At 49.7% G+C, this 22,567-nt stretch overlaps 1 protein-coding gene across 6 annotated transcripts in view; it reads left to right on the forward strand.

The window, feature by feature from the left end:
• CEP250 (centrosomal protein 250) overlaps positions 1 to 18,084 on the forward strand; it is a 30,458-nt gene extending 12,374 nt beyond the window's left edge. For 5 of the 6 annotated variants that reach the window (XM_077787035.1, XM_077787037.1, XM_077787038.1 and 2 more), the window contains 10 exons: positions 7,807 to 7,966; positions 8,546 to 8,858; positions 9,296 to 9,423; positions 9,686 to 9,806; positions 10,420 to 10,574; positions 11,517 to 14,033; positions 15,424 to 15,579; positions 15,969 to 16,082; positions 16,244 to 16,294; positions 17,320 to 18,084. In XM_077787035.1, the coding sequence (XP_077643161.1) occupies positions 7,807 to 7,966; positions 8,546 to 8,858; positions 9,296 to 9,423; positions 9,686 to 9,806; positions 10,420 to 10,574; positions 11,517 to 14,033; positions 15,424 to 15,579; positions 15,969 to 16,082; positions 16,244 to 16,294; positions 17,320 to 17,610 (4,006 nt within the window). In that variant the 3' untranslated portion in view covers positions 17,611 to 18,084. The remainder of the gene's footprint in view (positions 1 to 7,806; positions 7,967 to 8,545; positions 8,859 to 9,295; positions 9,424 to 9,685; positions 9,807 to 10,419; positions 10,575 to 11,516; positions 14,034 to 15,423; positions 15,580 to 15,968; positions 16,083 to 16,243; positions 16,295 to 17,319) is intronic. The other variant, XM_077787036.1, reaches the window with a different exon arrangement.
• The last annotated feature ends 4,483 nt before the right edge of the window (positions 18,085 to 22,567 follow it).

Genomic DNA, 22,567 nt, shown 5'->3' on the forward strand with positions numbered 1-22,567 from the left:
TTTATCTAAGCCAGATGAAGATGATCACAGAATGGTAAGGTTGGAGGCACCACAGTGGCTCATCTGGTCCCACCTCCCTGCTCACACAGGGTCATCTTAGAGCACATGGAACAGGATTGCATCTAGATGGTTCTGGAATGTCTCCTGTGAGGGAGCCTCCACAGCCTCTCTGGTCAATCTGTTCAGTGCTCGGTCACTGCACAGGAAAGAATTTCTTCCTCCTGTCCAGGTGGAACTGCCTGGGGATGGCTCCCTGCCCGTTCCTCTGTGCCATTGCTGGGCCCCAGGGAGCAGAGCCTGGGCTCTGCTTTGCCCCTCCCTGCACACCGGGACACCCAGGGCTGAGGCCCCTCTCCCTGGGGCTCCTCTCCAGGCTGAGCAGCCCCAGCTCCCTCAGCCTTTCCTGGGCACCGAGATGCTCCAGGCCCTTGCTCAGCTGCGCAGCCTCCGCTGGCCCTGCTCCGGGACCTCCCTGGCCCTGCTGTGCTGAGGAGCCAGAGCTGGACACAGCACTCCAGATGTGCCTCACAGGGCTGAGCAGAGGGACTGAATCCCCTGCCTGACCTGCTGGCAATGCTGTTCCCAGTGCTTTCCAGGATCCCAGTGGCCCCTTGGCTACAAGGACACACTGCTGGCTCATGGAAAGTTTCTTGTCCACCAGGACCCCCATGTCCTTCTCCACAAAGTTGCTTCCCAGCAGGTTGGCCCCAGCCTGTGCAGGTGCCTGGGGCCGTTCCTCCCCAGGTGCAGGACCATGTCTTAGCCCTTGTTGGATTTCAGAAGGTTCCTCTCTGCCCATCCCCAGGCTGCTGAGATCCTTCTGAGAGGATGCACAGCGACCCTGTGGGAGGGACTGACCACCTCATCCAAGTCATTGTTGAGCAAGTTCAACAATAGTGGGCCCAGGAGTGAACTCTGGGGGACGCCACTAATGACAGGCCTCTAATGAGCCCCTGTGCCACTAATTACAACCTTCTGGCTTCTGCTGTTCAGCCAGTAACTCAGTCCAGCCCATTATCCACTCCTCCAGCCACCACTGCCTGAGTTTCCCAAGTAGGATGTTGTGAGAGGCTATGTCAAAAGCCTTGCTGAAATCCAGGTAGACAATATCCACTGCTCTCCCTTTGGCCACCCAGGTAGATGTTTCATTGTAGAAGGCAATCAGGTTGGTCAGGCATTATTTATCTTTAGTATATCCATGCTTACCATTCCTGATCACCTTTTTGTCCTTCCATGTGGGGAAGAGGGGACCTCCAGCATGAGGTACCCCATCACCTTTTCAGGGATTTAGGTGATTCTGACAGACCCAGAGTTCCCTGGGTCCTCCTCCATGCCCTTTCTGAAGACCAGAATGACATTTGCTTGCTTCCAACCCCAGGCACCTCTCCTGATCTCCATGACCTTTCAAAGATAATGGGGAGTGGCCTCACTTTGGTGTCCACAAGCTCCCTCAGCACTCATGGACACATCCTGTCAGGGCCTAAGGACTTGTGGATGTTGAGTTTGCCCAGGCATTCACCTAGTCCTCCTTGAAAGGAAAGTCTTGCTAAGGTGTCACTGCAGGCCCCCAGCTGGGTAATAATTAGCATTGACTCCATGATTGCAGAAGGATGAACAATTGCTTTATTATATAATCTTATATTATACTATACTATACTATTAAGAAATTCAGTAACCTTTACAGCCAGTCTGATACAGCTTTGACCTAATTGGTCAATTCATCCAAACACCATTCAGTGTCCACTTAAAAAATCACCCTTTGGTACACAAATCTCCAAGACACATTCCACATGTGCAGAACAGCAGGTGCAACAAGTGGAGATAAGAATTGTTTTTCATTCTTTTTTCTGATCTTCTCACAGCCTTCCCTGGAAAAATGCCTGGGAAAGTCTGTGCCTGCTCTGTGTGGCCAGAGAACTGCTACCACACTAAGGGATAGTCTTCCTTCCAACATTCCTTTAGCCTGGTCTCCCGGGCCAGAGATCCCCGTGGGCTGGTCTTAACCAGTACAGACCAATGCAAAGAAAGGCACTCAGGAACTCTGCCTTCTCTGCATCCACTATTACCAGGATCTCCCCTCCGTTTAGGAACACACAGAGACATATCATCCTTGGTTTTCCTTTTGTAACTGATATATTTAAAAAAGCTCTTCTTGATGTCCTTGATGTCCTTGCCAGGATTTAATTCCAAGGTGGTCCTTAGTCTTCTTTGTGTAATTTCTAATTACTCCAACAATCTCTATATATTCATTCTAAGTGGCCTGAGCCTGCTTCCATCTTCTCTGTACTTCCTACGGCTTTTGGGGGTCACTTGTGGCTGCCCCCCGTCCCTCCCTGGCCCCCCGGGACCCTCCGGTTAGCTGTCCCCTCCGGGGCCGGGGTTTTCCGCGGTCCCGCTGCCCTGGGCTTACCAGGCAGCGGCTGGGTTAGCACAGTCGGAGCACCGGTGTTGCCTCGGTCGCCACAAGGAGTCGAGATAAAGAGACAAAGAGAGGTTAATTGTGTGCAGTCCAGAGAGATTGTATTGCCTGAATGGTTGCAGGGACAAAAGACGCTGGGCTACTGCCCAGATACAGTTTTATACAGCAAAATTAAGAGATAAAGTCTAAACAATAGAGACAGTGTCCAGCCTGGGCACATCAGAATCACCCCAGGGGCCAGGTCCAATGGGAACTGCTCAGGGTTGGGGAGAAGGAGGTTACAGAAAAATGCTGAAGCGAAACTTTCCTGAAACAATGGGGCATACATAAATGTATTTTTTCCTCAGTTTCCCATTCCCAAGGCCTTTCTAAAACCCTTCCTCCACACTACCATGCCAGCATGATAGCAACATCTCCCTCTTCTTTACTTAATAAGATGAACGGTGCCTTGGGAGAAGGTAAAACTGTGGCTCTTAAACTGCGGTGTCAATCTGCTTGTCATCTTCCCACCAATCACTTTCCGTGGCAGCAGCAGCGATGAAAACCGGTGCAGAAGCCTTCGGCTTCGAGGTGATGACCTTGGAGATGATTCGCTTCAGAATCCCAAATGCTAACAGAACTAAAAACAATGCAACTAGAAAGTAAAAGATGTCTTTTAAAAGAGACACTGCCCACCCCAAAAGGTCCCAGTCTTTGAATAGATCTTTAAACCAATCCTCATTTTCCTGCTTCACACTCCCAATGAGGCTTCTCATTTCCTGAATGTACGAGTGGACACTCTGACCTTTAGATGACAGATCAAAGCAACACAACCCATCAAATTCTTTACATCCATGACCATGTGCCAACAGCAGGAAATCAATAGCTGCCCTATTTTGGAGGGTAGCCTTTCTGGTTATTTCTTTATCTTCTAGGAGGTCACTCAGGGCTGCTGATGTTAAATTTGCCTGCTTTGTCACCCAGCATTCTAGATTGCCTAATTCACTCAATGCTTTGGCTGCCACAACCCATGGTAAAAACACAGAATGGCAACTCTTTTGGATTTTGCCCAATGATAAATTTCTGCATCACAATGTTCATCCAATTGACTTGCACTCTGCTTAGTAATTTTTGTCTCGCCTTTTGCTTGCCCGATTGGAATTTGGGTCATGTTGGGGGAAGCAAGGGTCAGATGCCCGAAAGTGCATGGACCTCCAACAAGACGAGAGGGGATTCCTGGGTGTGCTCTGTCCCCACAGATAAGAAACATTCCCTTGTCCAGCTTGCGTGGACGGAAATCAGTGGTGGATGCAAATTTCAGCTTATAGACAGCTGTGCACCATTGACCTGCTCTACCTTGTACTGTTTGACATGCTCATATAGTTTTACTTTGGTTGGCGAAAAATCAAATTGAATGCAATATTCAGCTTTTGTGGAGCCCAGGAGTTCTAATTCCTGGGGCTCTCCCTTGGCAGTGGGCAAGTGTAGGACCCATCTTTGCCACAAAATGAGGGGGTTTCACACTGGTATTTTAACTTGTTCTACAGCTCCTTGGCGCCTGTAGAACTCTGCCCACGCCTCAGGTGTTTTATTTTTGTTCACCTGCTTTTGCAAGTGGACCAGACTGATTGGGAACTCATCCCCCTTACTTGGAACCCCTACTAAATATGTGGACATCGGATTTTCTGCTGAGGCAGTAGACAAACGCATGTGATCTTGTTTCAAGGCTTGGGTGAGTGTGACCCACACATTTTTCTTGGGCTGTGGAACAATCCACGCCTCCACCGTGGAAGGGTAGATGGCCATTCCCTGGAACCAAATGGTGAGCAGGAATGTGGAAATTGACATTCTGCTAGTCTGAAAGAAAGATAAAATCATACAACAAGGTAAACTAACTCTGAAAAAGATACAATTTGCTCTGCCAGTATAAAGGAAAACAGGAATTATGGGTCTCCTCCTTCCTTGCGGCGTTTTGTTTGACGCAACTGCGTTCTCTGTGGGATTCCCCTGAGCATCAGGGGGGTTACTCTGTGGTGGGCTCACTCCCTGTTCAGCAGTATATGGTCTGACCCATTTCTTAGGAATCCACCTGAGTCCGGAGGGTGTGGACACGCACGCATACCCCCGTCCCCAAGTGGTCCCTGGATTTCTCCAGAGTCTGGATCCCTAATTAACACTGGAGGTCTCTCTTCGGGTCTGAGCTGCTGATGTTGTTTAAAATGACGCAGGACTGGGGGTTCAAGCCTATCAAAAGAACAATTTAAGAAGTTAATGGTGAAAAGGGCTTTGCAGAGCCTCATCTGTGGAGACATGGCCTGAATATCTCCCCACTGGCAAAGGAGGACCTTTTTTAAGGTCTGATGTGTTACTTCTATCACAGCCTGGCTGGTGGGGGAGTGTGCAATTCCTGTCTGATGGTTCACCCCCCACTCTTGTAAAAACTCCCCAAATGCTCTGGAAATATAGGCTGGGCCATTATCTGTCTTGATGGTGGTGGGGACCACCAAGGCCACAAATGCCTGCATAAGATGTTTTTTGGCATCTGCAGCTCTCTGTCCACTGTGGGCTGAGGCAAAGACTGGTCTGGAGAAAGTATCTACTGAAACATGTACATGTTGGAACCTCCCGAATTCCTGTATATGTGTGATGTCAGTTTGCCACACTTCACAACTGCGGAGTCCCCTGGGGTTCACTCCTGAACTCACGGTTTGTAGAGTGGACTCCTGATACTGGGGGCAAGCAGCCACGATTGCCTTGGCCTGGTCATGCCGCAGTTGGAATTGGCGGACCAGTCCTGGGGCATTTTGATGAAACGATGGCTTATCTTGGCCTGCTAAGGATATTTGGTTAGCCAACCAGCTGCAGAGGGGTGGCCAGTGCATCTGCCCTACAGTTACCTTCTGCTATAAAACCTGGGAGATCGTTGTGTGATCTCACATGCATTACAAAGAAAGGCTGCTCTCGTTGTGAAACCAGATGGATTAGTTTTGAGAGCAAACTGAATATCACTGGGTTGGAAACCTCTTTGAGCACTGCATGTTCTGCCCTGGACACCACACCTGCCACATATGTCGAATCTGTAACTATATTAATTGGTTCTGAAAACCTCTCAAAGGCCCTGACAAGAGCGTCCAGCTCAGCAACCTGTGGGGAGCCCTCCACAACCTTTACATCAGCTTCCCACTGCTGAGTCTGGGGTCTTTCCATGTGATCACAGATTTGTGGGACCCTCTCAATGCGTCTGTGAAAACTGTCAGTGCTTTCAGTGGTTCACTGCTCTGGATACTTTTTGGAATCAAATGAAACTGCACTTCAAACAATCTGTGGCCTGGATGGCTGATGAGAATTTGTCCAGTGAAACTGTCTAAGGAGAATTGCAAGTTTTCATTGGTCTGAAACAGGTGCTCAAGTATTTCCTTGGAGAGTCTCCCTGTGGATATTCTGATAGGGAGATGAATGCATGCGAAGTCACACCCCACCAACACCTGCAGACGAGCTCTGGCCTGCATGATCAGCTGGGCCATCAACTCTTGTGGCTTGGTGATACTTTGGGACAACTGATGACCAAGGAACACCCACTCTATAATTAAGAGGGGATCCCGTTGGTCTATGTCCCATTGAAAGATCAATCCATGGAGGTGTGGCAACTTACCAAGGATGACGAATCAGAAGGGCAGGCCCTCACGACACCTGTGGGCCTGTCTGCTAGGGTGGACTGAATTTTCTCCAAAGCAGCCCTGGCCTCCTGAGTTAGGGCCCTCGGGGAGTCTAACTCTTCTCCCCCCCTCAATAAATTGAAGATGGGAGACAACTCTCCCATGGTGAGCCCCAGCCAGGGTCTGACCCAATTTAGAGACCCACAAAGCTGGTGGAGGTCCCTTAATGTTTTTGGATCATCATTTATCATTGGTCTCTGGGGTGTGATGGTTCTGTTACCAATTTCAAGGCCCAGATACTTCCAAGGCGGCAGGTGCTGCACTTTTTCCTTCTGCAACTCAAATCCAGCTGCTGACAAGGCTGAGATAGTGTCCTCCAACGCCTCTGCAAGTACGTTGTCACTGTTGGCACAGACAAGGACATAATCCATGTAATGATACAAAATGCAATCTTTCCACTTGGCACAGACTGGGAACAGAACTCTGGCCACATACCACTTACAGATGGTGGGAGAGCATTTGAGACCCTGAGGAAGGACTGTCCAAAGGTAGCGTTTCATGGGAGCCGCTCTATTAAGAGAGGGCTCAGAGAAGACAAAGCATGGTGCATCATCTGGGTGTAGGGGAATTTGAAAGAAGCAGTCTTTGATATCAAGCACTGCTAATTTCCAATTTTGGGGAAGCATCGATGGGGAAGGCATTCCTGGTTGAAGAGATCCTATGTCCTCAATGACATTATTAATTTTTCTCAGATTGTGGAGGAGCCGCCACTTATCTTTCCCCGGTTTCTTAATAATGAACACCGGAGAATTCCAAGGGCTCTGGGTTTCTACTATATGTCCCTTTGCCAATTCCTCTTTTACAATTTGAGAGAGCACTCTTGTTTTTTCTGTAGCCAGCGGCCACTGTTCTACCCAGACGGGTGTATCTGTGAGCCACTTAAGTTTTTGGGGCGCGATAGCAACACTTCCTGCTTGCGCTTGAGGAATGACAGGAGTTCTTTGCTCATCCTGAGACTCAGGTCTCTTTCCCCCTTTGCCCAATTTCTTGCTCACTAGGATGTATTGTTGTTGAGCCTGGAGGGAGTGATCCTTGAATATCACCTTGGATCCCTTTAGTCTGCAGGGCCTGTTCTCATGTGCTTTTTTCAAGAAGGTCCCTGGAGAGACTGCAGTTTGCTCTCAAGAGGTCTGTGGTTGTAATCTTGCTTGGTGCCCTGCTTTTTCCTCACCCCCAGCTGAACTCCACAATCTCATTCATAGGCAGTGCAGCCAAGGGTGACCTCAGGCTCACATCTCCAACAAGGCCTTCCCTGAGTAAGGTTGAGCAGCATGCTGTTCCTTGTGGGATCCTCCACTGCCTGTGACAGCAAGTTTTCATGAATGCTTTCCATAAACATCCTGTACTGTCTTGCTTCTCTAGCTGATGGCAGGGAAGCTAAAGTTCCCCACAAGAACCAGGGCCTGTGACTCTGAGGTTGCTTTATGTTGCCTTAGAAAGCCTTCTACTTCTCCTCCTGTTTAGGTGGCCTCTAGCAAACACCCACAGCAATGTCATCCTTCCTTGTCTGTCCTTTAATTCTGACCCATAAGCTCTGGACTCACTCATCATCTACCCCAGACAAAGCTTGACACATTCTAAATGTTGCCTAATATAGTGGTCAACTCTATCAGTTGAGTTGGAGTTGACCAACTCTGAGGCACCCAAGGGATATGAATGTCTCTCATGGTATCTGTTGGCCTTGTGCTACAGGCTAACTCTGTCTCTGGAAGAAAAGGATCTGAGCCTCAGAACCCTGGAAGAAAACAACCTGGCCCAGATCAATCAGGTGTCTCAGCTTCGTTCTGCCCTTACCCAGGCTGAGGAGCTCCACTCAGAGCATAGAAGAGAAATGCAAGAGCTCAGCACCCAGGTAAGCTGTGCAGTGGCATCCTCTTCTCCAGGGACACACAACAGCACCTTTGGCTTGGAGGCCCCAAGCTCTTTCCCCTCCCGGCAGCATCCACAGCTGCCGTGTTCTGCCCGGGGCTGCTGCTGCACCCTGAGGCCCAGGCTGGATCTGCTGTCTGCTGCCAAAGTTTTGCACCGTTCTCTCCCGGCTCCCAGCAGGAAATCTGGGAGGGGAAACAGCAGCAGCCTCCTCTGGAGCTCCTCTGTCCCTCCATGAGCAGTGTTGTCCCAGACAGAGTTGGTGCCTGTGCTGGCACTGAGCAATGTGGGGACACAGAGGTGGCTGTGGCAGGCTGGGCAGGGCACTTCCAGCACAGCCATCTCAGCCAGCTGCTGTTCAGAGCTGCAGCCTCAAGGATGCCCACTGCCTCCTGTTCCCTCTTTTCTCTACATTTGTCTCCATTGGAATCCTTGCTTCCATTCATTCTGGTTTTGGCATGGCTTTTGCCTGAAATAATTTCTCCTTCATTCCTCCCACTACTCCCCCTCTGCGGCCTCAGGAGCAGCCCTGTCCCTGAGGCTCTGTGCATCCATCTTCCAGATGCAGGCCCTGCAGGACACACTGCTGCAGATGGAGGCTTCCCAGGCAACTCGAGAGCAGCAGCTGCTGCAGGAACTGGAGGAGTCTCGAGCAGGAGAATGTGCCTTGAGGGACTCTGTGGACGTGCTGGAGGCTGAGGTGTCTGAGCTGCGTGTGAGGCTCCAGAGCTCCGAGAACAGAGCAGAGGCCTTGGCCATACAGTGTCAACAGGCCAGTGATGCCCACCAGGAAACTCAATCCCAGCTGGACAAACTGCTGTTGGCTGTCCACCAGATGATCAGGGACAGCAGAGACTTGGTCACTTGGAGCTCTGGCAAGTGTGGGAGGCTGGGTGAGCAGGTGTGGGAGAGCAGGTGGAGTGAGTGGGTGTTCCTGGTCACCCTGGTATCACACACTCACCCTGTCAGTTTAGGCTGACTCAGGCCTTGGGAAGTCTTGACAGTTTGACTTCCCTGTAGAGACACAAGTCCATGTTTGTATGTAGAGAAATGATCAGAGTCATGAGAGAAGGAACCAAGTCCTGTCAAGCTCATGCAGGGGCCAAGTCCATGTCAAGCCCAGGGCCCTTGCAGTTGTCTCTAAGGCAATGCTGACATTAGTGGTCATCAGAATAATGTCAGCCTGTGCCACACATCCTGCTGCAAGGTGAGCTCTAAGACAATGACAAAGGCACCTCCTCCTAGGTAGAGAGGCCTTGTTTCTTGGAGACCACTGGATTAAATCTTGAAAAAGATTGTCTTCTCTTTTCAGAAGAGGGTCATGTCATGGGTCTAACTGCTTCTCAGGCTGGAGATGTCCCTGCAGAGCTCACGGTGGACAGAGTGGCAGCAGCTCTGCAACACCTGCAGCAGCACCTGGAACATTCCCAGAAAGATCTGGTAATGTGTGCCCAGTGCACCCAGAAATCCTATATTGCTGTTGGGCTGCTGGACAAGCACTGTGCCAAGGCCAGAATGGGTGTCAGTCCTTGTAGGGAGCTTGGCTTACTGGGATGGGGAGGAAGGAGGATCACAATCACATCTACCACTACAGTCCAGCTGTCCTTTCCCACATAGCTATTTCTGCTTTAGTGTTTGTAACCCTTTGTCTCCTGCCAGCAGTGGCAATGACATGTGATTCTTCTCCTCTTATCTCTTCCAGAATGATGCAAGGAACAAGATACAGGCCTTGGAACTGGAGCTGAGCACGGGGCAGGATCAGATAGACAATCTCAGAGCCAGCAATCAGGAGCTGCAGATACAGTTGCATGAAAGTCAGACAGGTACAGCTTCTCTTCTCCCACCCACTGCCCCATTCTGTCTCTCCAGTGGGGTTCTTTGATGTCACATAGAAAAAAAAAAAAAATGGCAGAGGGGAAAAACAACCAGCTACCACACTAAGGTATCCATCCAAGTGCCAGTGAAAGCTTTTTCTTGAGAAAGATGCTGTGGCTTGCAGAGCCATCTGGCTGTGCTAGGGCTGCTCCTGGGCTGGAGCCTTTCATGGGCCGTGTCTCTGTTAAGGAGCTGTAGCTGGGTGCCTCAGCTCGATTCCCCCAAACTCCAGGCCCTGCCAGAGCCTCCAGGGCCATTGGCCTCTCTGAGCAGGGCTGCACAGGCATCCCCTCTCCTTTGTCCCTCCTGGATTGCTCACTCTGCACAAGGCCAAGAGAAAACACACTTTCCTAGCCCTCTGAACCTTGCCCCTTTCATTCTGCTTTTTTCTCTGCCTGGAAGTTTCCTTCATTTCTGTCAGCTTTGGAGCCCTTGTGTGCTTAGGGCCTGGCAAACACCGGCAGGCAGAGAAGACAGTGCTGTTGTCTCTGCAGGATGCACATCAGTGTGACTTTGCTTTGCTTGTCCCCTTCTCCTTCTCCTTCCCCTTCCCTCCTGCAGCAATGTTGAGGGCAGAGCACCAGAAGACCTCTCTAGAAAATGCCTTGAAGGAAGAGACCATTGCCTTGCAGGAAGAGGCTGTGACTCTTCGTCAGGAGGTGGCATCTCTGAAGAGGAAATTGGAAAACCTGGAGAAGGAAAGGAAGGATGTGCTGGTGAGATTGGCAGATGCCACAGAGGGCCATTTCCTAGCTATGTTTGGACCTTGTGTTAATAGTTCTAAGGAACAGCTTTTTCCAGTTAAACTCTTCTAACTACATTCTTCTGAATAAGGAAGAAAAGATGTTGTAGTCATGCCAAAGCAAATTAATGCTAGGGCTGCTGATTTTCCTCCATGCTGGGCTTCTGTTTCCTAGAAGCTTTAGTTCTCAATATGCACACTCTCTCTATGGACATTGCATGGTTTGGGGAATTCCTTGTGTCCAAACCCACGTCCAGATTCCTAAATATCTGCAGGGGAAGGAGGGGTGAGTTGACCAAGTTTGCTGTTAATAGAAAGGTGTTTGGCCTTGGCCATCTGAGAGCAGCCAGTGGGGAGAGAAGAGAGGAAAGCCAAGTGCTGATCCACACCAGGACGTGTCCCTGCAAGGGGAGAACTCGTCCTGAGTGGCAGCAGGGAATGACAGACTGATCTGGCCATTGCTGCTCCAAGAGAGGGCAGTGGGGCTCTCGGGGATGGAGCCATGGAAACTCTATATGGGAGAGGTGGAACACCACTCCTGTCAGACCAGCCCCAGGGAAGGAAATGCTGGGGGTGTTTGCTCTTGCCTTCCTCCCTGATGGAGAGCACGTCCTTGTGGCACTGCCTAAATCCTGCTTAGCATGGACTTGAAATCCTGGCTGCAGTTCTGGCAGCTCCTGCCCAAAGGAGCACTGGAACTGAGCTGCAAGAGGTCGGGGAAGGGCAGAAAGGAAGCTGGGACAGGCTGAGCGAGCTGGGCAAGAGCAGCATCAAGGGGGGAACCAGCAAAGGTCTGCAGCATGCCGAGGGGCAGAGAGAGAGGGGCAGCCTGTGCCTGCCCCTGCAGCAGGAGTCCAGATCTGGTCTGAAATGCAAACCGAGAGAGAGAATGAATCTTTTCCCCCTTGTTTTGCAGCATGAATGGGAGAGACTGCAGTCAAATAAAGAAAAATTAGAGTATGAGATAAAACTTCTGAATGAATCAGTCACAGCCTCTGAAACCCGAGCAAATACAGCAATAGACAAGAATCACTCCCTTGAACAAGAACTCCAAACTGCCCTGTCCATGTTAAAAATTAAAAATGAGGAAATGCAAAACCAGGGGAAGAAAATGGAGATTCTTCAGAAAGAGGCAGCAGAGACCAATGCTTTGCAGGAGCATCTCACTCGTGTGACTGCCATCCTGTCAGAGAGGGAGGGAGAAATGAAGTTGTACCAAGAGCAGATGAGACTGTTGGAAAAGCAGAAAGAAATGCATAAAACTGCTCTTAATCAGGTTATTAAGGATATAACCGAGAAAGAACAGAAGACAGAATCCCAACAGGAACAGATACAGGAGTTGGAGAAGCAGCAAGAAAAGCAGAGGATCATTTTAAGCAAAATGAGCCAAGAGCTGGAAGAGAAGGACCAAGAGATCAGATCCCAGCAAGAACTGATAAGGGAGCTGGAGAAGCAATTAGAATTGCAGAACTCTGCTGTCAGTAGGGTAAGCAAAGAGCTGGAGGAGAGACACCTGGAGATCAAATTCCAGGAGGAGAAAATAATGATTCTAGAACAGCATGGTGCAGTACAAGTCAGAAATCTGCTTGTGGATCTTGATGATATGAAAGGAAACCTGAAGGAGAAAAGGTTGGAGCTTCTTTCTCTGACTCAACAGATTCAAGAACTGGAAAAAGAGAGAGAAGATGTGAAATCTCTAAATGCTAGCCTTGAACACCTCAGGACTGTTCTTAAGGACAGAGAGAGTGAGTGTGACACTCAAAGGGAAGAGTTAAGGCTCTTGCAGCAGCACAAGGAGCAGCAAGACAGGCATCTGCAAGAGCTTCTTGGTGAAGTAGAAATCATGACACTTTCTTTATCTAAGAAAGATCAAGAGCTTGAGTCACAACAAAAGCAAATGCAGGAAGTTGAAGAAGTCATGGAAATGCAGTTAAAGACTGTCCGTGACCAACTGGAGCAGACCTTAGCAACCTTAAAAGAAAAAGAAAGACTTATGGACATCCAAAAGCAACAAACAAGGAGCTATGAGGAAAAAAAAGAGGAACAGATTAATGTCTTGCACAGAGACTTAGAATACTCTAGGACAATATTGAAAGAAAAGGATTTAATGATTGAATCTCAGAAGGAACTGATTGAGACCTTCCAAAAACAAAAGCAAGACTCTGAACAGCAGAAACAAATTCTGCAGTGTATTCAAGTGGAACTAAAGGAAAAAGAGCAGGAAATTTTGTCCCTTAGAAAGCAATGTGAGGCATGCAAGGAAAAGGTGGAAAAGCATGAAGCTGAGCAAAGACATTTCCAAGCAACAAATCTGACTGTGAAAGAAAAAGAAGACAAGATTTGTGTTCTGGAGGATGCCATCACAAAGCTTCAACAGCAGAAGGAAGAAACAGCGGTGCACACTAAAGCCATACTGCAAAAACTAGAATATGCTGAATCTTCTCTTGAAGCTAGACATCAGGAGATAGTATCTTTGCAAGTGCATGTCCAGGACCTACGAGAGCAGAAGGAGGTGGCAGGCAAGCAGGCCAAAAGTCTAGAGCAGGATCTAGACAAAGCAAGGCAGATGTTGAAGAAGATCAATTTGGAGTTCCTCAAGCAGACAGAGCAAATTAACACGTTCCAGCTTCGTGAAGAAAGCATGAAAGTAGCACTAACATCATGCCAGAAGCAAGTGACTCTATTTGAGGAAGTGGTGAGGAAGAAAGATGAGGACAATGACACTCTTAGGCAAAAACTCCAGCATGTAGAAGAAGAACTAAAGACTTTGCAGAATCTCCAGCTTAGGCTAACTGAGAAGAATGAAGAGGTTAGACATGATGAAGAGCAAGAGCCCCTGAAAGAAACCTTCCCTGAGAGAGAAGGAGAGATCATGGCTCAAAGTGAGCAAAAGCAGTTAGAAGTGGAAATAAGAGCTCTTCGGGAAGATCTCCAGCATGTTCAGCAGACTCTGACAAAGAAGGATAAAGAGATCAAGGACCAGACAGACAGAATCAAGTATTTAAAGAAGACTCTGATAGAGAGAGAACAAGAGCTTAGGAGGCAGAGTGAGCTCCTGAAAGAATTAACATTGGCTTTACAATGGAAAGATGAAGGGGAAACCCAAAAGAAACAAATTCAAAAACTCCAAAAATGGGAGGAGGAAGAAGTAGAGAAGAGGAAAATTCTCCAGGTGAGAGACCATCTCTTGCAAAGGCAGAAGGAAATTACCCAACAGTTGGAAGCTGAGAGGGAAGCCAATGATGAAGAGTTGGCATATGTGGCTGCTGCTTTGAAGCAGAGAGAAAACAGAGAACATGAATGGAGAGAGAACGCTCAAGTCATGAGTGCTGCACTGAGCAAGAGTGAAATGGCCAATGGGAATCTGAAGAAAGAAATAACCATCCTGCAGAGAATGATTTCAGAGAGAGACACAGACCTATTTCATCAACAGGTAGGCACTGGCATTTATCTTCAGTCTACTCCAGTGTCCCTGAACTATTCCAGTGCTTCTTCCCATGAAGAGGTGGGTCTCTATCCCCGTCACTCCAGGCCTGCTTGGGTAAAGCAGCCCGGGCTGCAGCAGGCAGCCTTGTCTGTCTGCCTGGCTCCAGCCAGAGGCCACTGACTGCCAGATTGTTTCCTGGCTTGCCCAGAATGACTGATCTAGCTCTGGAGCTTGCTGCTCAGATCAGATCCAGGCCAAAAGCTGGGCATGGGGAGCTGCTTCTCCCGTGCCCATGCAACAAATGGGGGTTTGGATGTGGTGTGGGAAATAATGGAGCAGATGAGCAGAGTGATGAACTAAACTGAGCAGAGTTTTTTACCAAGAGCTGAAGAGCAGCTGCACTGTTTCGAGGATGCTTCCTGAGATGGAGATTTCTGAGCAACAACTTTTCCAGTGTATTAAAGGAATGGGATTTCTTTTATTGCCTGGTCAGGTTACTTATGGCTTGAGAAATATTACTTGCAGTCTGATCCGGGAATGCTGTCACATATTGAGATCTGTTGATGGGAAGTAAAGATGTGACAAGAGCAAGAAATGTGAAAAGAGCATGAGGTTTCAGTTACATCCATGTAGGTCAGGTATGCAGGAAGGTTCAGTCAGGTAATGCAGTGGCATCCATACAGGTTGATTTACTGCTGATACCAAGACTGCATTTATAGGTGCTCCAAGGAGCAGTTCATTAAGAAAAGCACAAAGGAGGAGGAGGTGGCTCCTGACTAAGTTTCAAGCAATGCTTATTGCCTGATTGATAACATGGTATTTTCAAAAAGCAGTTCTGTATGAGGATGTAACAGGTAAAGAGAATAGAGAAAAAACTGTAGTGTTTTATCACTGCAAATATGTATGCTTCACCAACATCTTGCATGTTTGGTTGTCTAAGGACAGAGAGTAGAACTGTAGGTAGGAGAATTTAGTGATGATCAAAGAGGATGACCAAAGATGGTAATTAACTTCCCCAAGGGGAGTAAAGTTTAAGTATTTACAACTGACAAGAAATGTCTGAGAGAGAGGTAGAGACATTACAGAGCTTTGTAAAACTATGAAGTGTCTGGATACGAAATTAATGCTTCCAGTCTCTCAAAACCAGAATGGGGAACACTGAAAACAAAACTAGCAGGAAGCAGATCCAGAACAAAGTACTCAATTCTCCAAGGGGATTTGGTGGAGGGGCCCTAGAGAGAGAGTGTGTGTTGTTTTGGCCTATGGACAAGGAGAAGAAGAAGGACCTTAACACTGTCCGTTCCTGCTGTGGTCACTCTCCACCGTATATTGATTCTGGCACCCTTCTAACATTTATGTGGCACCAGCTCATGGAATCTCCTCTCTGAATGCCCAGCAGGCTGTTGCTGAAGGGGAGCAGCTGTCATGGCTGTCAGAGAAGAGACTCATGTTGCAGAGCTTGGAATATCTGCAGCGAGCAGTTGCAAAGCTGGAAGATGATAAGGTGGAGCTCAAGCAACAAAACACTGAACTCAGGAGGACTCTTGAGCAGGTAAATTGAGCTTTTGCTGCCGCTGCAGAGCCTCAGGCTCATCTGGAACTTGGCAGCTCAGCCCAGGCAGTGCTTTGGAGACCTCTGCTTGTTTCCTTGCCTCTCCCTGTCCCTGCTGTGGGCTCACCCTTTTGTTTGTTCCCTCTCTTGGGCAGCCCATGGCTTTCACAAGGGCACCTTCACTCCACTGCCTCCCTCCCTGGCCCTGTGTCCCTGCACACACACTGGCCTCTCTTGCACAGCCCCCAGTGAGGGCTTTTTGCCCTCAGTGTTGTCTAGTGCAATTTGAGGTCTCAGAGCAGAGATCTCCTTGCCATGATGCCCAGGGATCCTTTTGCGCCATGTTTCCTGACAGGTTTCTGTGATCCTCTCTCCCATCCAATGTGCAGGTGGAACACGAACGGAGGAAACTGAAGAGATGTTTTAGGGGTCGGTTATTCCCAGATGCCTCTGGATTTTCTCTTTCTGAGTCTGACCAGTGCAAGTTGCCTGCTTCTGGACAGGTGAGAACATGTTCCTTGGTATGAGGAGGCTTTGGTCATACAGAGGAATGATGGGAAATCCCAGTGGGAGCAGCCCTCCAGTACAGACCTAATAGAAGTTGAATATTGCCTGTGGCTGTGACCAAACAGACTGAAAAAACATCCTTTCATTTTCTTCACAGGAGGAGTCTCATGCTCACTGCAGTCAGCGCTTAGTTGAATTACAGAACCAGGTGAGGAGTAGGTAAACTTTCATCAAAGGTTGCTGTGTCTGTACTCATGGCCACAGCTGTGCATGCTGCTACAGCCTGAGTTGTGTTCAGCTCTCAGGAAGTGAGTACTGCATGTGTTGTCAGTTGTTCATCTGTTGGCAGCAACCAAACATCCTTTACCTTGGTCTTATCTCTGATCTGTCTAAAATCAGGTGGTGGGAGAGAGAGATGGAATGAAATTCAGAACACTGGAAGCCACCTGAAACTATCAGAATCATAGAATCATAAAATGCTTAAGGTTGAAAAAGCCCTTTCAAATAATCTAATCCAACTATTAAACCAGCATGGTCAATCCCAACACTAAACCATGGCCTGAAGTGCCACAGCCACACATTTTCTGAGTACTTCCAGGGACAGTGATTCCACTACTTCCCTGGGCAGTCTGGACCAGGATGTTCTCCTTTGTTGCCTGTTTCCATTTTCCCTTGACTCTGTAACAGTGGAGCTTGCATTTTAGCAGAAATGCAGGGACCTGAGGCAATGCCAGAGGCTTATTATTCCTTTTGGCTTAGTTGTCCACATTGTCCTCTACTCCTGTCTGGAATGCTCTGAAGTTTACGAGAGGGAGAGTTTGCTCCCTGTCCCTCAGCTGCCTGTCCCAGCAGCTCAAGTAGAAGAGTCCTCCAGGAAATCAAGGGAGCAGCAGCCCTCATGCTGAGGCACAGCCTGTGGAGAAAGGTCTCTGTGGCCCAAATGTGTGCTTTGGAAATCAGAGTTGGGTTCCTAAATCCCCTCAGAACTCTCTCTAACTGACCTGTGGTGGCTGAGGGATGTATGTGGGAAGGCTTTGCCGGCCTTGAACTGGACTTGTTGCTCATCTGAGCTCTGTTCTGTCTGGGAGCCTGTTCCTTTCCCCTTGCCCCAGGACAGAGTGTTGGTGAGGGCTGGAGCTGGAGGCTGTGTCGGCCCCGGGAGCCGGTACCGTGGGGCTGCAGCTGCTCCTGCCAGCGTGGGCTTGTCTGAGCCGGGCCTTGTGCCTCTTTCAGGTGTCCCTGCTGCAGGCACAGCTGGCCCAAGACCGACAGCACTGGCAGAACTACACTGAGAGCTGTGCAAGGACCAGCCAGGAGCTGTCAGACCTTCATGAGGAACTGTCCTGCTCCTTTGCCGCTGTGCTCAAAGAGCCCAGAGCTGCTGTTCTGGAAGAAGAGGCTCGGAAGCTGGATCGGTCTCTGAACCTGAACTCAGCACTGACATCCCTGGGCCATCAGTCTCTGGAGAGACAGCCAGAGTACCCAAGAGCCAGACCTGCCAGAAGCAATGATGACCTAAGGTAACAGCATCTCTGGTCTCCACTTGAATGGAATGATTTCTCCTAAGACAGAGAGCTCATGGATGTGAGAAATGGAATCAACTCCTCAGGGCAGGGGTACTCCCTGCCTTGAACATTGGTTGGTTTCACATTTATCTCATGTCAAACCTCACCTTATGTTAAGGATTAGGATCTTTGAAACATTATTTCATGAAGTAGGTGATTTCTGGGACCAAAATATGAATATATGAGAACAGCAACACAGGTAAGGAGAGAGAATGATGCATGGAGAATGAAGCCCGAACAAAAAAAGAATAATACTTGACCAGTAAGACTTGTGGGTGACATCTGTCCAAAAGCAGCTACTTAAAATAAAAGGACACAAAGACTGCTCTACAAGCAATTAAAGTAACATAACAGTTTGTGGTGTTTGCATTAGCAAGCATCTCCTAGGAACAGGCATTTAAATTTTTTTAATAAAATGTTTTCCAGAAGAAAATTGTACTCATTTTCACTGGCACAGTAATGCTACTGCAAGCTCTTAGACAATTTCCCTTCTTGAGGGCAGAAGTGTTCCCTGCAACAAGTAATGGGAGTTACTTCAGAAAGGGGTGAAGAGCACAGCAGAGATCAAAGTTCAGTGAGAAATGGGGCTGCCTTTCCCTTCTCCTTTTTCTTCCCATTTTCCCTCCAAAGCACTGGTGACTTTGCCCCAACAGTGAGCCTGAGGGATAGCTCAGCTGCTCTCCACAAGCTGTCAGTGTCCAGCCCCAGCCCTGCCACAGCCCGAGGCCACAGATACGTGGGGAAGGTGTCCTGGGCAGGGGGAGCTGCTCTCCACCAGTGGCTGAATCGCCTCCTTCCCATGCTGCCCATGCTGCTGAGAATGCAGCCCAGGACACAGGTACTTTCTGGGCCAGTGCAGGGAGAGGTGTCCTCTGACACTTACCCTTTCAGAATCTTACCTTATTCTCTTAGTTTAACTATCAGCCCAGCAACCCTGTATCTATAGGGTCTCTAGGTCATCTATAGGGTCCCTGAGGAGCTGGCCAGGCTCAAACACAGGTGAAGGAAGCTGGAACCCTCTCCTTGGTCCCCTCATACAGCTGCTTTCCTGCCCTAAATCCTCTTTTCTAGTGCCCCCAGGATGTACAGATTGCAGGGAGGAAGAGCGGAGCAGGATGTGGCTGGGCGGATGTCTCACCTCTCACCACCAAGTGCAGGGTGTTGCTGGCAGCAGACCATTCTCTCGAAGCATTGAAGGTGTAGCACTGGCAGCTGTAGCGGCCGCTGTCACCTTCCTGCACGAGGGAGAGGTTGTAGTCCTCTTGTTCCCTGGGGAGTAGCTGGGCTCGGATCTGGCCCTCCAGGTACAGGTAACAGCCGGTGCTGGGGTACGTGGTGGTGCAGCGGAACATCACGTCAGCTCCCGGAGCCACCTTGTGCCCAGGCAGGACTGAGAGGCTGGGTCTGGGCAGACGGAGCTCTGTGGGGACAGGAGAGGGAATGAGAAGGTGCAGAGAGCTTTGGTGTGCCAGAAGCACCAGGATCTCTCTGAAGCCACCAACTGGCTCAGGCAGAGGTGAAAATGGTCCCCAGCTCTCCAAGCCAGGGAAGAGGAGGAAGAACCTTCCCCATCATGTGGATATGAAAGCCAAGTGGCTGTGTACATCCTGGTGTGCCTCTGGGGTGTGTGACACCACAAGAGGGGAAGCAGCACATCCCTCACCTGCATCACCATGGCCTTACTCCTATTGCCAGGTAGCCCCAAAAGCTGCATACCCGTGGTTATGGTCTGATGTCCCTGGGCCTGTAACCATATCCCTATGTCCCTGCCCCATAGAAATGGTCTCCTCACCACCCATGAGTCTTCCTGCTCCTCTGCAGCTGCTATTTCTGAGATAAAAATGCCACATTCCTGTGTGTGCAGCAGGGAATCAAAACTGTTGGGCCAAGAGGAGATGCCAGGGCTTCAGTGCAGGGGGCAGCAGCAGCTGTTCCAGCTGCTCCAGGAGTGGGCAGGGGTCCACCATGGCCCTCAAGCAGCCGAAGGCGTGAGTGGGTCTGGGGGCACCTCTGGGTGTTTGTGGGGGGAGACAGGGCATGGCTGGAGTGTTCTGGGGGTCACAGGGGCCGTTGGTGGGGCAGGGGGCTCAAGGGGTGCTGGGGAGAACTGAAGGGTGACTGAGGGAGGTGGGGACTGCAGCGGTCAGGGCTCACAGGGAGGGTTTTTCACTGGGGGCTGCTGGATGTCTTGGTTTTAATTGGGAGAGAGATAATTTTCTCCCCAGAAGCTGCTCCAGTGCTGTGTTGGGGATTCAAAGTGAGAGCAACGTTTGTAACACGCTGAGTTGGAGCCCTGTTGAGCTCACTCCAAGTCAAGACTTTTCAGTGTCCCGTGCTCTGCCAGCAAGGGGGAGCATGGCCAGGAGACCCACCTCAAACCAGCCAGAGGGATATTCTGGACCACCGAACCTCTTGCCCAGTCCAGAAACTGGGAGGGGGTTGGCCAGGAGCCACCGATTGCTACTGGGGAACAGGCTGGGCATTGGTCAGTGGGTGATGAGCGACTTCTGGGCACTGCTGGTTTCTCTCAGGTTTTATTCTGTTCTCTCTCCTTCCCATTACTATTAATAGTAGTAGCAGCAGTAATGTCAATATATTTAGTCTTGTTTCAGTTATTTAACTATTCTTTACCATTTCTGGATTCTCTCCCCCATCTCTCCAGAGCAGCAAGCAGCTGTGTGGGATTGAGTTCCCGGCTGGGGTTCAGGCACGACTGTCCTTCTTGGTTCTCAACTGGGGCACAAAGAATTGAGATAACAAAAGATCTGAGCAGAGTGTGTTAAAACAAAGTTGTTGTGAGCATCTCTTGTATTTCTTTAACAGCTGTGGCCACAGTTTGGTCTCAGAGCTCCTGCCCGTGCACTCACAGGCGCATTTTATAAAAACCCTCCCTGGTGCGTGCAATCCCGTGGGAATGTTCATCCTCCCTGGCTCTGGGCTAAGGTTATTATTCTGTTGTGGTTGGTAACACGGGAGAGAACGGCTGGAGCTGAATCGAAGCTGCCGGCTGTGCTCAGCATTGCCGTCCCCGCTGGGCTTCGGGAGCCATCCAGTGGGAACTGTCAATAATTACACCTTAGGCTTTTCTCCAGAGAGAGCCAAGCCACGAGACAAGTCTTCCACCATGGTGTTGCCTTTGCCTTGCCTTGCCCTCCCTTTCCTAGCGCTCTGCACCTGCTCAAATGCTGAGGCCAAGTCCAAGAGGATGAGCACACAGAGCGATCGGACAAAACTGGGGTGTGGTTTAACTTGTTCCATTTCCTTTCCTGCCTAGTAGCCTTCCCCACACCAGGGCACTCTGCTGCACCTTTCCCTGTTTCTTATGGGCAGAGCCCAGCAGGTGCACGACCTGGGCTCTGCTCCAGCTCTCAGGCAGCCCTGTTGTTAAGGAAACATCCCTGTCTGAGCACCCCCAGGCACTCTGGCAGTCACACTCTCATCACCAGACTGTTCCTGTTGGGACCAAATCCCCTTTGCAGTGGGTGGCTCAGGTGAGCCACTGGTACCCCCAGTGACTCCCTGCACTTCCCCCACTCTCACACAGTCAGACCAGGTTTCCCACAGCAAAGTCTCACATGTCTCATTCCACAAAACAATTTATTTGCGGCACAGGAACACAGAAACAGCTTGAGCCAGTGCCTCCAGGGAGGGACCTTGAAGCCCATGGCTGTTACGCCTTCACAGTCCGAGCACAGCAAAGTCTCAGCTCTTCCTCCTGAGGCTTGGCATCTGCTCTGTCTCTGAGTGGCCACTGGCCTGGTTGTGCCACAGGTCCTGGGCTCCTTGTCCTGCCAAGGGTCAGCAGGACATGGGCTCTTCCCTCGGGCTCCTGCCAGCCAGAGCTCAGCCTGGAGCTGGCACTGCAGCTGCAGCCCGAGCTACCTGCCCCAGGTGTATTCCTCAGCACCTGTGCTTTGCAGCTGCCAAGGAACTGCACACAGAACCTCCTGCTCGGCCTCCGGGACTGCACGCTGGAGCTGCTGGAGCTGCCTGAGCACTGCCCCAGGTGCAGGTGTGCATGAAGGCACTGCAGGGCCCAGGACCCTCGTGGCTGAGCAGGACATGTGGCCCAGGGAAGCTGGGGCACAGCCAATGCTGCTCCTCCCCTGGCCAAGCTGGAGAAGAGCTGCAGCTGGAGCGTGTGCCAGAAACTGCTTTGGGAGCAGAGGAACAGCGTCCCTGCGCTGCGCCCCTCGCTGTTTCCCAAGAGCCCCGTGGGGCTCAATCACTGCACCTCTGACAGATTGCTCTTTGTGCAAAGAGCGAGGCTGGCAGGGCTCTGCAGTGTAAAAGCTGCCCCAAGGAACCAGACAGGCTGGAGGAACAGGCACCAGAGACCTCACCAAATCCAGCCAAGAATGGGTAGGAAGCGAGAGTGTCACCAAACAGGAAAAAAGAAACTTATCCAATACCAATTGGATGTGAATAAGCAGACACTTCTTTATTCAGGTGCTGGGAACACAGGGATAACTCCTCTGGAAATGTGTTCCACTTAACAAACAAAACCATCCATTTTATTTACTTGTTCTGCTGAATCATCATTATGTGCATTCTTTTACATGCTACACAAACTATGCCCACTCTTAAATTTAACATTTACATTGATTGGTTCTAATAGTTAATAACTTCATCAGTATTCTTACTCTAAAACAATCATTGGCCATCTCTCCTGAGGTCTACTGACTGGAATCCTTAATCTTAAAATCGGGATGGGAAGGATTGTGGGTTTCCAAGCAGTGTTACTGGTGAGTGTGACTGCAACAGAAGGGTCCAGTATTTTCCTGGGGAGGTTTCTACAGTTACAATCCAAACACAGCCCCCCTGATATTTCTGTACCTTATATTTCACATTTGTTTACTTACAATCATAGCTAACCCTTTTATATTATCTGATTGTTTGATCAAAACATACATAAC

Source organism: Lonchura striata, chromosome 17 (genome assembly GCF_046129695.1).
Source record: "Lonchura striata isolate bLonStr1 chromosome 17, bLonStr1.mat, whole genome shotgun sequence".
In the NCBI taxonomy this organism is placed as follows: Eukaryota; Metazoa; Chordata; class Aves; order Passeriformes; family Estrildidae; genus Lonchura; species Lonchura striata.